Genomic DNA, 14955 nt, shown 5'->3' with positions numbered 1-14955 from the left:
ACGTTTTTACTTCTGAAAACCTATGTTTTAAGTACTTTTTGGCAGCCACCAGTCAGATTATCTTTTGGTTTCTAAGAAAAACCTTTGGAAAGTTCATCTCTTGAATCGTTTTTGTTCATCTAGTTATTGCAATTCTGTGTTTTCCAATTCGTTGTTGTATCCCTCTGTATGATTAATCTGAAATCTAAAATGGGTTTAAGAGGAATCATGAAGAGTAGTGAGTAATCACCATTTGAATTCATGGGTTAGGAAGATTAAGGGTGATTAGGTTAGAGCTAGGATGTTTTAGAGTAGATCATTCCAAAACCTTGCTAGTAGTGTCTAAGCTTAAGGTTGATAGTTTGATTGTTCGTTTGCCATCCTTAGTTCGAAACTTGATCACCCAAGGTCTAATTCCTATGCCCATGAGTTCTCATTTCCTTAGTTAAGAAAGTCAACTCATTTACCGTTTTTATTATTCTGAAACTGCATTAGTAATAATCATTAGCTTAGAAAACCTTTAAAATCATCGGTTGCACTTAAATAAAGTAAGTATTTGCATTCTCAGTGCTTGAAATCCCTTAGAATTGGTTCGACAATCATTTATACTACAACATTTGTCTTAGGAGCCTTGAAAACTCCTAATATCAAGGTGTCTCAATGGCAATATCCGGACATAGAGACAGGGAGATTGTAGTAAGATGAGTCAAAACCTCTTCCATCTTGTTTGATCGTGCCGAAGGCAGAGCCCAAGAGTTGTTGATCCAAAGAGAAGCCAACGTGGCAGTAATCGGAATGCCTGTTGTTCGTGGACCAGAATTCCCTAAGTAGGAGATCAGCTGCCAAAAGGGGACCAAGGAGAAGTCCAGAACTTTCATCTACTTCCGTTTCCAGGTATGATTTTAATCCAATTTACTACTAGGTCCCGAAGTCTTAGTATATTTTTGAAGATCCAAGTGTGCGATTGTTGCTCTTTTAGTAGCCAAATATCAATGTCTTTGATGACATACTGGTGAATCCAAGCTACCCATATAGACTCTGTTTTGAATAGAAGCATCCAAAACAGTTTTATGGAACATGTTTTGTTCCACAAATTCAAATTTTTGAGACCCAATCCACCCTCCTCTTTGGGTTAACAGACAGTTTCCCACACAACCCTAGCAGTATATCTCCCATCTAGATTACTTTTCCATAAGAAGGCTGCACATAGAGAGTTAATCTGTTTAATGCATTCTAAGGGGAGAATAAATGCAGCACACCAGAAGTTGATTAGTCCAGAAATTACAGAGCTTAGCAATTGAAGCCGGCCAGCAAATGAGAGATACTTGGAGGTCCAGCAAGAAATCTTAGACTTTATCTTCTGAAGTAGAGGCTCGCAGTTTAGAAGGGATGACTTCTTTGTGTTTAGAGGAAGACCTAGGTATCTCATAGGTAAAATTCCTCTTGGGATCCCTGAAGCTGAGCTGATAGTGTCAATTTCTGAACTCGAGAGAGTAGCAGGAAAGAAGCAAGACTTTTGAGGGCTAATGGCGAGACCGGATAAATACTGAAAATCAGACAGGACCTGGAGGATGCCTTGAACAGATGCAGGGGACCCATCCGAGAAAATCAAGAGATCGTCAGCAAAGCATAAATGAGTGAGCGCTGATTCCTTACATCTAGGATGGTAACCAATTCTCCCTTCTAGAGCTGCTTTGTTAAGCATGTGAGATAGTACGTTCATAGCTAGTCCAAACAAGTAGGGGCTTAGAGGATCCCCTTGCCTAATTCCTTTCGTGCCGCGAAAGAAACCATGAAGAGACCCATTTATGCCAACTGAGAAAGCTATTGTGGAGATACATTCTTTAATCCAGCACAAGTAGACGGTAGGAAGGTCTAAATCTTCTAGACAGGCTAAAATAAAGTCCCACTTTACGGTGTCAAATGCTTTAGCAATGTCTATCTTGATACTTAACCTTTTAGGCCCTTTATTCCTATGATCACCGCTTATGATTTCTGAAGCTAACACGCAGTTTTCTAAGAGCTCTCTGCATTTAATGAATGCTGATTGGTTGGGGAGAATTATGCTTGGTAGCAATGGTTTCAGCTTGGCGACCATAAGCTTAGATACTACCTTGTATAAGGTATTACAACACGAGATTGGCCGGTAATCTTTGATCTCTGTTGCTCCTGGGAATTTGGGTAGAAGAGTGAGAATAGTTGAGTTTGTGGATGTGGGCATATGGGATTGCTCGAAGAATTTTAAGATTGCACCCGTGACCTCTTTCCCCACCGTATGCCAAGCTGCACTGTAGAACCTCGAGATAAGCCCATCAGGCCCTGGGCTTTTATTAGGGTTTAGTTTGAACAACGTCCTCATAATCTCATTGAAGAAATTTTTGCCAGTGTAAGCCTCATATCTTCAGAGCAATGGTAGACAGTGAAGAATTGAACCAAAGGCAGGAGATGTGGAGTTACTGCCGTGAGAGGAGGTCTTAAAATTGCTTTAAAGTGACAGACAGCCAGGTTTCCGACTTCCTGAGGCGTGGAGACAACTACTCCTTGAAGATCCAAAAGAGAGTGGATGGCGTTGTAGAAGTTTCTTGCCTTTGCAATTTTATGGAAAAATCCCGTATTTTGGTCTCCAAGCTGAAGCCATTTAATTATGGACTTTTGGTGAAAAAAAAACTCCTCAATAGTCTTTAGAAAAGACAACTTATCTCTGCAGGTTCTCTTGGCTTGAAAAGATGATTCTGAGGGGTTAGTCAGAGAATTTACTTGGAGATCTTGCAGTAAAAGAGCAGTCTCTCTCACTCTTTTCTGAATGTCTGAGAAGTTGTCCTTGTTGAGGGATTTGAGGAACTTCTTCAGGAGCTTCTGTTTTTTACTCAGAGAAGAGAGTGTCCAGGAATCTTCGGGTGAAATTTCCCAACCTGCCTCAATGGTTGAGCGAAAGTCTGGATGCCTTACCAGGTAGTTAAAGAATTTAAACGGTTTGGATCCAGCCACTTGTTTTCCACAGTCAAGTTTTACAAGTCCTGGAGAGTGATCAGAGATAATAGGAGCCGAGAAGTAGGCTTGGCAGAGTGGGAAAGCTTGAAGCCAGTGTTCATTAACCAAAATCCTATCCAAATTTTTAGCAACTGGATCGTCCGGCTGTTTATTTGTCCAGGTAAATCGAGGCCCATGATATCTCAAGTCCCGAACTTCCAAGTCTTCAAAGCAGGCAGACAACTCAATCATGTGTGGGGTTATCTGGTTGAACGTAGTTTCAGAGTGCTCTGCACAGTGGGTTATCTCGTTAAAGTCCCCACCGATAATCCAGGATGAGAGGTTAAGGGACAATAACGCCTGAGTATCGACAAGATTTTTCCAGAGTTCTCTTCTCTCGTCCACATTATTAGCTGCGTAGACTGCAGTAACAGAGAATGAAGGAGAGTCAGGATACTGAACAGAGACAGTCATCGCTTGTTTTGATTTCTGCAAAATAGACACTTGAACAGGGTGTTTCCAAAATATAATAATTCGCCCATCTTCGTCTTCAGAATGATTGGAAAAGAAAGACCAACCAGGGCAGAGAGCAGTCATCTCTGTACTCAAATTTGATTCTTTAACATGGGATTCCAAAATTGCACCAATACTAACCTTATTTACATTAAACCAGTTCGAAAAATCCGAGTGTTTTTTCTTGTCGTTAATTCCTCTAACGTTCCAAAAAAGTAGGTTTATCGACATAGGAATTTAAAATATTTTCTTCCCATCTTGCAGGGAAGAGCCCATCACAGAGGTAGTAGAATTATAAGCAGGCGCACTAAATAAAAAAGTTATGATATTTGCTTGCATACCTAGACCACAATGTACATGTGAAACACATATCACTGAATAATATAAATTCAAATCAGCATCATGTCACAAAATAACACAATATAATATTAAATGCAGAATGAAACATATGTTATGTCACCAAAAATTAATTCTAACTTAGTTGAAGATTTTTTTTTACCATAGGATCTTTTAGAGGTTAACATACACAACTTAACCAATAAAATATATAACAAAAAACATATTAGAATAAGTGATTGATGAGCAAAGATAACACGAAAAGGATACAGTAATAAAATGAATACACAATACGATCTAGAACCTTACCAACAAAAAGTGATATTAATTGTTCTATATACGTTTATCTTAAAAGTTAGATGTTTTATTATATACTATATTGTATACTCAACGACGATAAAGTTACTCAGAACAAAAAAAAAAACTAAGGTCAAAAGTTACAAAGAAAATGTTGATCAGCAGAGGCATAAATCCTCATCTCCTGAAAAATTAAATTAATTAAGACCAAATTATATAATTAATAAAATCAATAAGAAGATAAAATGTTATACTTACAGCGGTACCTACCAATACCAACTCAATCCAAACTGTTTTTTGTATTTTTCATGTATTTCAGAATTTCAACACACGAGCTTTAACTTTTAACAATTTTTATCCGGGTCAATTTTTTTTTTTCAATACGAACTATAGAAACTGGCTTCCTTTTCAAAACGACATATTGGTAGAAGAATCTTGCTATTTTTTGTAAGAACTTCTGTATATATTGCTTATATATAGTATAATGATATATATTAAGATAAGAGTTAGTTTAATATTATTAAAACTAAATATAAGATAAACTTAACTTTGATGCTAGATTATATAATAATAAATATATATATTAAGATAGGTCAGATTAATATTAATGAATTAAATATAAGATAAACCTAACTATGATATTATCATTATCATTTGTTAATATCCATTTATTAATATCTCGAATATAATAAAAATCAGCAAAATTGTGACTAGACCCAAATGTTAATATCCATTTATTTATTATCTCAAACTAGATCATTTTCCGCGCTACGCGCGGATAAGTGCCTTTAAATTTTTACAAATGTATGTTGTATAAAGATATTGTAGAATTATTTTGATTTTTAAACTCATTTTGAATTATAATGGTAGCCTGTAAAATAGTTATTTTGGAATTATTTTGTTTGTATACAGGATTGAATAAAAAATCAAAATTGTTATAAATAAATGTATATGAAATTTCTTCTTTCCAATAACACACTTATAAATATCATGCTAAGTTAATGTCATCCATTTGAAATCAATTGTGGAATGTCGGTTTTAAGACTGAAACCATTTTGAATATGTTTGGTATTGCAATATTGAATTAAGTTTAAAAAATTAATAATATATAACATAACATGAATTATAATTATGAAAATATATTTTGTTATATTGCTTTTATTTTATCATTTTGCTATGTTTCTTTATTTTATTTAGAATGTCTTAACCTTTTTATTTTAGAGGTTGTTCATTAATATAAATTAATTTTTAACACAATAGATGTATTTTATTATTTGAAAATTATCTTTTTAGTACAGTATGACATATAAATATTAGTGTGCAGTTAATTATTCCTCTAAGTTTAATCATAACTTCGTGTTATTCTGTTGATATTAAATATTGTTGTTTGGCTATATGACCATCAATCACATGAATCTTAAGAACTTAACCTGATTTTGCATTTGCGTCTTTGCCATCGTTCTTGAAAACCTAAAAGTTGTGAATTGTGGTGGAATTTATTGTGTTTTAAACATATGCAATCATTATTTTACAGTAGAACCTCTATAAATTAATACACGATAAATTAATAATCTCTATAAATTAATAAATTTCGTCGGTCCCAACTTGGGCCAATGTAAAATATGACACAAATTGATAAAATAATAAGATTATAATATTTTTTAAAACTCTCATGTAAATATATAGTCCCATTAAAATCATAAATTTCTAATCTATCTCTATATATTTTATATAAGTACAAACTAAACATTATATTGTTGGTTTTATATTCACAATGAAAATACTTCTAGTTTTCTTAATATTTTAATATATTTTGATAATATTTAGTAAAAATATATCAAAAATCACATAACAATTCGATGAAACATAAAATATACACCAAATAAAATAATAAAATAATATGAATGTTAAATTTATAAAATTTAAATAATTTATATACGGTAAAAATAAAATATTTTCTTATTTTATTAATAAAATAGAAAAATAGAAAAAAAATCCAAAAACGAAAACTTTTGTAAATTAATATTTCTATAACTTAATAAAAATTTAAATTCCCAACATTATTAATTTATAGAGGTTCTACTATACTTCCTCTTCTAAACGTATCTCTCAGTATGATGATGATAATCGTGAAAGAAGTGTTACTAACTCACTATAGTATTTTATAGCTAAAAGGACCTTATTCTTAAACATATAAATTTGGTGCAAAAGGTTATTGAGAATGTTAAAACTTTTTTTTGTCTCAATATTAAAATGTGAAAACTCAATTAAATTGTTTAATGATGATGGCTCGAATAGTATAAATTTTCAATCAAATTTTCTTTGCAACTTAACAAAACTATTTTGTTGGTATATAAGGCAAAAGTAAAAACAGTGTCATAATCCAACAAAATGAGAAAATACAACCTTGCTAAGTCGGTAAACTGAATCAATTGCATATATTTAATACTACTGAGTGCGAATTAAATAAAACCCACTTCTGAAATAAAAATGGTATAATTTAAAAAAAAAACAGAAATGGTATATACCCTTTTGTTATATTGCAAATTGTTGAAAGTATATTCCAAATTGGACATAACAGTCTTTTGACGTGGGGAAAATGATCTACACCATTTTTATGAAAACATTTTTACTGCATATATACCGTACTGATTTAAAACAGCAAATGCCAATATCTGACGTTTACACTATGCACATTTTTGAACTGAAACATGCATTTTACAGAGACTAACAAAAAACACATTCGAAAAGTATTTCTACGTTTTCATAGGAGAGCAAGGAAATGAGGGAAAGCAATAGCACAACTTTGTTTTTACTCTTCTGTTTCCTTGTTGCTTCTGCGTTGGTGAAAAGTTTAGTATTGTTACATATTTTTCAATATTTTTTATCTCAATTCTGATAGTAAGTATTCTTTGTTAGAAAATTGTGATTTGTGAGTTAACTTCACAAAATATAACGCTCGTGTCAATTAAATTGATTAAAGTTTTTGAGCTTGTGTCATCTCTGGTTCCTGAAACCCTAAGAATTAATAATAAGATTATCTTAACATTTTACCAAAAGAAAAATTAATACGAAAATCTTATAAAGACAATGCAGGGTTTTCATATTCAATCAACGAAGAAGAATAAGATTACATCGATCACTCTTCATTTTCATCATCTTTGTCCCCTTCTCCTAAACCACGTATCAGTTTCTCTTCTTCTTCAATAGAGTTTGAATTAAGAGTCAAAACGGTAATGTTTCTTTAAAAGTTATAAAAATAATTTTTGTGGTTATTCTTCATTATTTTATTCAGGCTGTTGGTTCATAATTCTCATCCTGATGTGTTGGTACATGCGAGGCCACACGTTTTCGAAACTTTTGTTTGATCATTTCGATCATTGACATCTACCCAGTTAATATTTTGTATTCAATTTTCGAATTGCATACTATGAAAGAAGATATAATAAATTTAATGTGAATAAGCAGAAAGGTTTGATTTTTTTTGTATGTGATGTTAATTATCTTCCGCATGATCTTTGTCAAGAAGGTCCGGCTATTTAAAACACCACATAACGGATGTTAATGAATTCTCGCTGCCGTTAAACATAATGACAGAAATGTTACGGTGCTCACATTAGCGATAGCCTGAGGAACCTAACAGAGTCTTATCTCCGAGGATTCGTCTTCGTTAACGTTGACTACGACATCATTGTTCTCCACCCATGCCTTGTCTTGCTTATGGTGTTGAAGACGACGGCTTTTTTAGTCGGAAGATGCATCGAACCTTTAAAGCCGTGCACCGGCCGTTCCTTCGCCACAATGAGGTCTATTGAATCGTCAAAGCTTATGTGAATAAAAAGCTAATTTTTCATTTTAGTTATAAAAACACTGATCACAATTTTTATCAAACAAAAAAAAACTCTGATCACAATAGTAGTGTATGATTGTAGCCAAAACGTCCCGGGATTTTAAACCAACACTCTGATTATAACACAAAGCACCTGTTTTCAGTCCTTTCTCTTCCTTAGCTTAAAGGTGTGATTTTTACTCAGCCATAAGAAGATTCAAGTGCCACTGCAGTGTGAAGAACATAATCAAGTTGTTTCTTCAATCACAGTGGACCAACACCAAGAAGAAACATAAACAAAACTAAAAACAACCCAGAAATTATATCTGAAACTCACCATTAACAAACACAAAATTTGATGGCTGAACACGATGGTAATCAAAAAGTTACTTAAACGCCCAACCTTGAAATCAGAAAGAAGGAGAGAGGAGTTCACCATTCTTCTCAAAGAAAGTTGTAAGGGTTTTTACAACTGTGAGTAATGAAAGGATGAAGTTTATGGGGCTGTCCATCTTGAACAGCCTGTCACTCAGCACACGTACTCAACTGAATCGTGATTTATAAATGGACCTCACATTGATAACAATCTGGGTAATCGTGAGAGAATTGCAAACGGTGTGAAAATATCAATGTAACAATTGCAAGATCCGAGAAAAGAGCTTACTGCAATTTTTGTTTAACAGACGATGTTAATTCTTGGTAAGTCATTCTTCATCTTCCTAGGTTTCGGAGGTTCAGATTCGTGTCTATACCTGGACGAAGCTGGTTAGCTCGGTTAACTGAATGGCTACGGTTCTAGTCACATGTGTTTTGAAAGCTAAATATAAAAAGTTAAAATAAGAGAGGAGAACGATGAGATTTGGTGAGATTACGTTAGTACCAAACAATGGGTGTAGTTTTTGCAGATTAGATTTTTTGATTTTGGATGGATTTAGGTTAAGAGATAGAGCTTTATATAAGAGAAGTATCAAGGGGAGATGGATCACACAATTAAAGATACTAATTTCAATCAAGACCTCCTCATGTGAATTCCTCCTTGAACCCAAAGCATCTTCATCCGTCGAGGAAGACGAAGAAGAAGAACGTGATCTCGGAGTCCTATTATTCCTCACCCTATTCCTCCTCCTATACTCAACCAACACACAAACCATATGCAACACACACTGCAACGCATACCCCAAGAGCCAAACCCTAAGCGGCATGATCGGATGCTCATTCCTCGCCATCACCAGAATAACCCCAGCCACCGAGACAAACGCCAAGTTCCACACGATGTCCAGCACCACGATGGGCTTCGAGTAGGCCCAATCGCTCTGCCTCTCCTCAAGCTGCTCCGCCGCGGCCTCCCTCACGACCATAGACGGCTCCCGCATCGCGCGCCCTCCGCCGCTGCTCGCTCGGCTCAGCAGCCTCGCGGCTTCCCTCAGCCCTGGTCTCCTCACGGATGATGATCTCTGTTGTTCTCCTCCTCCATTGCTGTTGCTTCCCTCGTTCTCGTCGCCGCTCAGAAGCAGAGGCGCTGGATCGATGGCGTCTGATGACGGTGGCGGCGGCGAGAAGGTGAAGTGGAAGAGTCGAGGGGTGGGGGTGGAGAGACTATAGACGCTGGGAGAAACAGATTTGGGCCTAATGATAATCTGAATAGAGCCAATACGAAAGTGTAAATAGATCCTATACGAAAGCCATTATGACGTGTCAAAAAAGAGTGCTCTGATTGGACGATTTTCTGATCCTAGGTGGCATAGCTCAGGAGGCTTGTTATTCTCTTTTTAATAGTGTTAGATATATGATAAATCATTACTTCAATCATTAAAATTGTTTATTGTTTATTAAAATTAATGACTAGATCTAAAATTAGGGGATAATATGACAAATAAGGAAGCTCACTTCTCAAATAATAATAGAGATATAAAAATAATTTATATCAATATTTAACACTAATCATTCTAATGGTTTAAAACAAAAAAAATTAAAACAATACTCCTATTATTCTCTGGTTTCGATCCAATCAAGTTTTATTTTCTTACACTGTAGTTAAAAGGTTTAATATAGAGAAATGGCCCTAGATAGTCCCTAAACCAAGTTTTTCTTCCAAATATAGACTCTAAGACCCAATTTGACATAAATGTTTCATTTAATGATAGTAAATTATCAGGTTACCTCAAATCTTAATTTAACTTTAGTTACTAAATAATAAAAGAAAAACATTTTGAAAACTTTTCGTAAGCTGTGTCGTCGTCTCCGTATCGCCGTCCGTTGCCTCCGTCTCCATCTCGCCTCTATATCGTCGTCCGTCGTCGTCTGTGCCTCCGCATCGTCCTCGTCTGTGCCTCCGCATCGTCCTCGATCCGTCGTTGTCTGCGCCCTTGCATCGTCCTCGATCCGTCGTTGGCTGCGCCTCTGCATCGTCCTCGATCCGTCGTCGTCTCTGTATATCATTATCTCGTGTCTCTGTTCTGATCAAGGTATCATCATTTCCTGTTCATTATAAATTGATGATATGTTGTTGCGATTGGATTTTCTAGTTGTTGGAAACTTAAGACTGGATTGTCGTCATCTTCACCTTCTAGATTCACAAGTTTACTTAAATGTCTCTGCGATTGGATTTTCTAGTTGTTTTGAAACTTAAGATTGGATTGTCGCCATCTTCACCTTCTAGACACACAAATTTACTTAAATGTCTCTGTGTTTGGTCTTTTTGAGATCTGCTTGTGATTTTTTAACAGATTTTCGAACTATGGCTGAAGTTTTTTGTGTTTGTAGACAATGGAGCTCAAAAGAGTCTCTCATGTGGGAGTTTAATGTTGATAAGAATAGGAATGCATCTTTTATTTACACAAAAGAAGATCTTCAGTATGAAAATTTGATGAAGATGGTCTCCAAAGATTGTAGTATTAAAGAGGAAGAAATATGTTTGAGTTATGGGATTTCGTTGGACTTGAAAAGTATTGTTGAAGTTTTTCTCCCCAATCTCCATAGGAAATACTTGACAGCTCATAAGTTTTATCGGCAAGATTAGAGCATTTGATGGAATTTGTAGGTTGTGTGTTAAGGTTTGTCGTTTTGGTTCAACTAAATTATTCAGGAAAGCTTTCCTATTTATAAACTAAACCTTCCAAAACAACTTGACTTTTCTAGGTTATTACTGATTCAGCTAGTTGTACCAAGCAAACTACTGATACATTTGCTTCTCATGTTCCTTTGAATGATATTCCAGTTTTTGGTTTTACTTTGCAAAGAGAAAAACAGATACATCGTTTCTAATTTCTTTTTTTTTTGTTTGTGTTTGTATAATTTTCTTCTTTCTTAGACTATTCATGATAACTTTCATATTTATGTACTAAACATTCCAATACAACTTGACTTTTGCAGCTTATTATTGATTCATGTAGCTGTACCAAGCAAACTATTGATACATTTGCTTCTCCTACTCTTTGAATGATATTCCAGTTTTTGGTTCTACTGTACAGAGAGAGAAACAAGTACATCGTTTCTAATTTCTTTTTTGTTTGTTTGTGTTTGTATGATTTTCTTTTTTCTTAGACTATTCGGGATATGCGTCATGATCATGTTCTAAATCTTTCAAACAAATTGAATCCTGCAGGATATTACTGATTCAGCTAGCTGTAACAAGCAAACTACTGATACATATACTTCTCCTGCTCCTTTGAATGCTATTCCAGTTTTTGGTATGATTTTCTTCTTTCTTAGATTATTCAGGATAGGCTTCCTGATCGTATACTAAACCTTCCAAACAAATTGAATCATGCAGGTTATTACTGATTCAGCTAGCAGTAATAAGCAAACTACTGATACATTTGCTTCTCCTGCTATATGATGAAGTTTTATTCATTTGTGTTCTATTCTTTTTCATTTAAATGATTTGTTGATGATTTACATTTTTATTGATCATTTTCTAGATGTTGTTTATTTAATGATTACGTGATATGTACCAGACCACATATATATTTGCTTTTGGAAGCATATCCTGAATAAGTTGGATGCTTTCCAACTTATGTAATATACAATTTAGGTTTAAATGCATTTTTTCTCCAAAATTCCAAATCACAATTTGAAATTTCCCAAATATGCAGTTATCAATCCTTAGTTTTTGGTCTGATTTCATTTTTTGAGTTTAAACTTCTTTGCGAGAAAGAAACACACTAATATTCAACTATTTTTGAAACTCATCCAGAAATTCCAAAGTTCTTTTCAACGTTTATAATATAAAATTTACGGTTAAATACAGTTATGTTTTAACTTCTACCAGATAATTCTCCTCAGTCTAGCGGCTAAACCCCCTATCTTACGAAACTGAAACACTTGCCTCATCCCGCATTCAATTCCCCTTGGAATTGGATCGCTTTTTATTTTCTTTTAATTGAATAAAAATCAATGGATTATATTCATTTACTTACATCAACAAACAATTGAAACACACTTGGCCTAGTGGCCACACTTTATTTCCCCTTTCCCAGAGATCTCGTGTTCGAATCCTAGTAGATGTATATTTTGTTCTTTTCTTTCTCCAAAATTCCAAATCACAATTTGAAATTTTCCAACTATGCAGATATCAATCCTTAGTATTTTTTATCTCATTTCATTTTTTAGGTTAAACTTCTTTACTAAAGAAACACACTTATATTCTACTATTCTGGAAACCCATCCAGAAATTCCAAAATTCTTTCCAACGTTTATAATATAAAATTTACGGTTAACAAAGAGAAAAAAGAAACCGAGGAGCATTACATGTCAGCAGAGCACATTGAAGCCGAAGGAAACTTGGCTAATGTCAAGGTTAAAGTAAATGACTTGCCAAAGCTTGGGGAAAGTTGGATGGATGATTAGTCTTATGTTATCAACTTCCCTCTTATGTTTTAAGACTAATATTTATGTATTATGAAACTCACGTCATGTTTTATGGTCACTTTTTCCTTAATGGAATCAGAACATTTTTTAATTTTTGTATCACTCAGCAAGAGAACTGCTTATGTTGCTTTTAAAAGCTTACTCATTTTGAGATATAACACCTTGGCTTAGTGGTCTTGTATCTTAGTAATCTCATTTTCATATTCGATTTCTGGAAACCCATCCTGAATATCACAAATGGTATCCTAGATAAGATATATTTATCTTTGTGAATAAATAAGTTCACATTTCTTTCCAAAACGAATATCCACAGAAGCCTAGCGGCTAGCCCTCTACTTTTACACAACTCGTATCGCACGTTAAACCTGCCTTTGATTTCCTTTGGAAACAAAACCTTTTTCTGTTTTTAATTAAATATAAATATGTTGTTTATATCGGTTTAATTATAACACTTGGCAAGTATAACACCCTTGGCATAGCGGCTGCACACTAGGATTCTCTTTCTGAGAGTTCTTGGGTTCAATCACGGTACTTTCACAATTAATTCCTTTTGAAGTAAAGGCTTATGCTTACTCATTTTATTTTCTGGAAACTCATCCTAAAAGTACGATAAGCTATCCTAGATAGAATATGTGTTTTATAATGATAGCACATTTTAACACTTTCTTGATAGAATTACTGACAATGCTTCAAGACATCCTAATTTTTTTTTAATAACAACCTAAATGAAACAAACGTCGTCATCATTCATCACAAACTTCTTACTTGTCCAACTCAACATCAAATTTCAAAAACATAGTCTTAGCATGACAGGTATTGAATCTCCCATCGCGTTGTTGTCATGCGTAACCAAGTCAAAAAAAACATTCAAAATTTCTAGTATCGGATTTTCTGGAAAGCTATACTGAAAGTTTGAAACACCTTCCTGGAACTAAAAAAAACCCACAAATTTTCACAAACAAACTCATCTCAATAACACTCAGGAATACTAAGATTGCGGATAAAATACCACACATAATCAACATTGTCTAGAAAATAACATAATCCAAGGTACATTACCTTAAAACCTTGCGTTCCCAAAATTTAGCAGCCTTTGATTTGAGCTCCAACAACTTCCAATGACCTTTCCAACGCTGGACAACAAACACAATAGAGCTTTGTCTTAAGCAGAACAACTTCTCATGTAATGGTTTTTCTCTTCAGCTACAAACAGTACCAAACAGTCTAACGAGTCACATTATACTTGTGATTAACGAGAACAAGAAAAATCTATAACTTTTATGTGTGTTCTTAACTAGGAAAAGCTATAACTTTTAGAGGAACAAGAGAACTAAAACATCAACACACACAGGTTTGAAGCAATATCATATCGGACAATTTACCCATATTACACAATCAGACTAAAAAAACCTTGCTCCATTTGATTCGTTTTGAAAAAGAAGATATATGAGCTCCTTTACCATACCAGTATAGCTGTGTAAAGGCCGTACAACAATCAATACAGTTTGAAGAAAAAGAATAAGCAGAAGTCTTTTGGAATACTACCTAACGTTTTTTTGACAATTACACAAATTGTCTTGCTCATGTTTATAAACTCACGAAAAATCTTACGCAAACAACAAAGAACTCCTGACTCGGTATATTGTATTGCATCCACTACAGCTAAAATGTTTTGAGCAAGAACCAGACACTCAAACAAGAAAATAACTTAATTTAAGAAACCTAAGCAGATAAAATTACACAAACTCAACACTAAACAAAGACGTAAGCCTGACTATAAACAAGAGTCACATGTGCTACCTTTGGTGAATTCATATTGGTTTGGGTCTCTTCAAAAAGAAAGGTGTAGTAGGCAGGGTCGTAGGCAGAACCACCGCAGATTTCTTCAACACCTGAACATTGCATGTCTATAGCAGGAGTTTGTGGATTCAAAAATCAGATCCGTAAATCATAATCCATGTGGTGAAGTGAAGTGCCGACAATAGAAGCTCCAAGCCTATAAATCTGAAACCACAAGAGTGAAGAAAATAGCTTGACAAAAAAAAAGCCAATTATCTCCATAGCTATGGTAAGCTATACTGAGAATATAAAAAAAGGTTCCATTCGTTTCCGCTGAAATGCTCCTACAATATCACCGAAACGAAACCCCCAAATTTTGAATC

The 14955-nt window shown here is 34.4% G+C and overlaps 1 protein-coding gene across 1 annotated transcript; it reads right to left on the bottom strand.

Annotated features, from left to right (window-relative positions):
• Window positions 1–2334: 2334 nt before the first annotated feature.
• Window positions 2335–3423, bottom strand: LOC106334739. The gene has a single exon (XM_013773086.1). It carries the CDS (start codon window positions 3421–3423, stop codon window positions 2335–2337), a length of 1089 nt encoding a protein of 362 aa, XP_013628540.1.
• Window positions 3424–14955: the final 11532 nt, after the last annotated feature.

Source organism: Brassica oleracea, chromosome C1 (assembly GCF_000695525.1).
Source record: "Brassica oleracea var. oleracea cultivar TO1000 chromosome C1, BOL, whole genome shotgun sequence".
In the NCBI taxonomy this organism is placed as follows: Eukaryota; Viridiplantae; Streptophyta; class Magnoliopsida; order Brassicales; family Brassicaceae; genus Brassica; species Brassica oleracea.
The sequence above is the reverse complement of the archived record's forward strand: the minus strand, read 5'-3'. Positions and strand labels throughout refer to the sequence as shown.